Source organism: Condylura cristata, unplaced genomic scaffold, assembly GCF_000260355.1.
Source record: "Condylura cristata isolate star-nosed mole 26May11 unplaced genomic scaffold, ConCri1.0 scaffold00004, whole genome shotgun sequence".
Taxonomy (NCBI): Eukaryota; Metazoa; Chordata; class Mammalia; order Eulipotyphla; family Talpidae; genus Condylura; species Condylura cristata.
Genome location: NW_004567105.1, coordinates 4,525,169 through 4,527,717, shown reverse-complemented (window position 1 = coordinate 4,527,717; position 2,549 = coordinate 4,525,169). Strand labels below are relative to the sequence as shown.

At 58.5% G+C, this 2,549-nt stretch overlaps 1 protein-coding gene across 1 annotated transcript in view; it reads left to right on the top strand.

Moving 5' to 3' along the window:
• Positions 1-1,175: 1,175 nt before the first annotated feature.
• EIF3L (eukaryotic translation initiation factor 3, subunit L) overlaps positions 1,176-2,549 on the top strand; it is an 11,298-nt gene continuing 9,924 nt past the window's right edge. Inside the window, exons 1-3 of the mRNA XM_012720552.1 lie at positions 1,176-1,321; positions 1,776-1,845; positions 1,947-2,020. Of these exons, the coding sequence (XP_012576006.1) occupies positions 1,178-1,321; positions 1,776-1,845; positions 1,947-2,020 (288 nt within the window). The 5' untranslated portion in view covers positions 1,176-1,177. The remainder of the gene's footprint in view (positions 1,322-1,775; positions 1,846-1,946; positions 2,021-2,549) is intronic.

Here is a 2,549-nt window from a genome sequence, read left to right as displayed (position 1 = left end):
TCATGCTCTGTTAAATACTTTGCCTGTGGAGGATGTACTATCATGTATACCAAGAGCAGTAACTGTTGTGTGTTTGAAACAGGTAAGGTTTCACAGTCCCAGAGTCAAAAAGACTTGGTGATGTCCCTTCACCTGTGGGTCTGCCAATCCTAGGTGGCTCATCCAGCCTCCATTCTAAGAGCCCAACCCCGTGAGGCGCCTTCCTCATCAAGTGAGCATAAAGCTAGGTCACCTGGCAAGGGTCTGCGTCACGAGGTGTGACCCGGAACGCCCGGGGGCCATTGACAGATGTGTAGCGAAGGACCCCAGCAGCGGGCCAGTGGATGCCTTGTTGATAAGATTGAAATCCCCACGGGAGTCAGGGCTGTTCCACACACCAAGCTGTTAGCAGATGCACAGTTCCACCTTTCCCCCAGCTTCTAGTTCTCCCTTCCATTTTTTACTGCCTCCCGTGACTAATGCTGCATGACGAGTTTACCAGTAAAAGGGCCGATCCTGCCCCTCGGCGGCACCCTGCACAGGCAGCCTGCGCCGCGACTCCCGTGTCTGTCGGGGTGGCGTTGCCCGAAGCAGCATGCCCTTACCCAGGCCTTCCATTTTGCTTTCTCTGGAGGCATCTAGTGTTAACATTTTTTGGTTTGTCCCTTCTGTGATACTTTGTGCACATTTAAACGATAGGAATAACTTCTTTTTTCATAAAGTAAAACACTTTTCTTCGCCCCCTTTAAAAAGTTAGTTTTTGGACAGTACAGTGCATGCCGTGGGGGCCCGAAACCACCCCCCACCTTGATGACTTGCTACGAGCACGCACAGGACTCGCTGAGTTCTAGCCACAGCTGTGAACGTTTTCAGCGGAAGGCAGCAGAGCAAAATGACCGGCAGGGCGAAGGACCAGCCCAGCGGGAGCCCGCGGTGCCAGGGAGTTCCATGGGCTCCGCGTTGTTCCCGAGTGGGCCGCGGCACGTGGCCAGCACCAGAGGAGGACTGCTCCCCTGAGAGGGCGTCTCGGTCGAGGGTGACCCAGCCTTCTGGGCGCCGGCCCTTGACTTAGGTGCTGGCTTATTTAAGCAACTGGAGGCCAAAGCCGCGAGGGAAACTGGGTGAGCTCGGGCTGGGTGGGTGAAGTAAAAGGTAAACCTCGCAGCCTGCGTTCCTGGGGCGTCACCTTAGAGCCGACATGCCGTTCGGTCTTCAAGATGCTTGCCCCTTTATTCCCGTGGGTCACTGGAGGACCCTTCTCCCTCTGCTGTCTCTTCCAGACGCTGTGTTCCTGATACTGTACAAAGAGCTGTACTACAGGCACATATACGCCAAAGTCAGCGTGAGTGTCCGCGCGGCCCCGCCGCCCCGCCCCGCCGCGCTCAGCAGCTGCCCCTTCCCTTCTCTGCACCCCGTGTTCTCGGCCGAGCGTGTCCCAAGCGGCCTCCTGCCTCTGCGCGTCTCTGGGCCTGGCGCCCTCTAGGCCACGTGAGCTGTGCGGCGTGGCGCTCGGCCCCACACCCCAGCCTTCGGGCACCGCGCCGAGGGGGGCTTTGCTGAGCGCCTTCCCTCGGGCTGCTCCACACCAGCCTCGCAGGGGGCCGTTGGGGCTGCCGCAGCGATGTCTGGCGCTGCGGGGGAGAGCGCCTCGGGCCTGTGGGCGCCGCTGTCCTCCCGCTCGCCCGAGCGCGGTGCGTCTGGGAGAGGGCCCTTCTCGCGCCTGTCCTCGGGCGTGGCGGGCCGAGTAAAGCACGTGTAGGTGAACGTCTGTCCTGATGTCTCTGTTCTCTCTACAGGGGGGCCCCTCCTTGGAGCAGAGGTTTGAATCCTACTACAACTACTGCAATCTCTTCAACTACATTCTCAGTGAGTCCAGGCGTGGCGGGGGCGGGGCTTTGTGGTCAGCAGAGGGAGGCTCCCCTGCTGCGTGCCGTCACTGCGCTGACGCGGCCGCCTGGTCCCTGCAGATGCCGACGGCCCTGCTCCGCTCGAGCTGCCCAACCAGTGGCTCTGGGACATCATCGATGAGTTCATCTACCAGGTACTTGATGGACCTTGGCACGATTTGAAATAATCGGTCGAAGCAGGGAGCACTTGTTGCCATTTTTTCTGTTGCTAACAAGATACCGGGTATAAAAATGTCCTCGTGGTGCCAAGTGTTCCACGGTGGTGGTTTCCCTGCCGTGGTTTTCTGGAGTCAGTGATACCTGAGGATTCCAGATGTTGGGAATCAGGTGAGTTGAGCTCGGGCTTTGCCACGTTCTTACCTGGCCTTGAGAGGTAACGTGGCAGAGGAAACAGCCTTCACTCGGGCTGCCTCTGTTCTTAACGGTGACCTGCTGCTGGGGTTTTCAGACCTCACTTTCTCACCTGGGCAGCATGCTCTGCCTCTCCGCTGAGAGTGGTTACCTGAGTAGATGCCAGATGGGATTAAAGTAGAACATTGTCAAAACAGAACTATTGTTCCCTCGAGGGCTCTCGCTGAAGTTCCGCGAAGAACTGCATGTGGCGGTAAGCGTGGCAGGGAGGAGGCCAGGTGTGGCTAGCCACTAGCCCTGCACCTTCAGCAC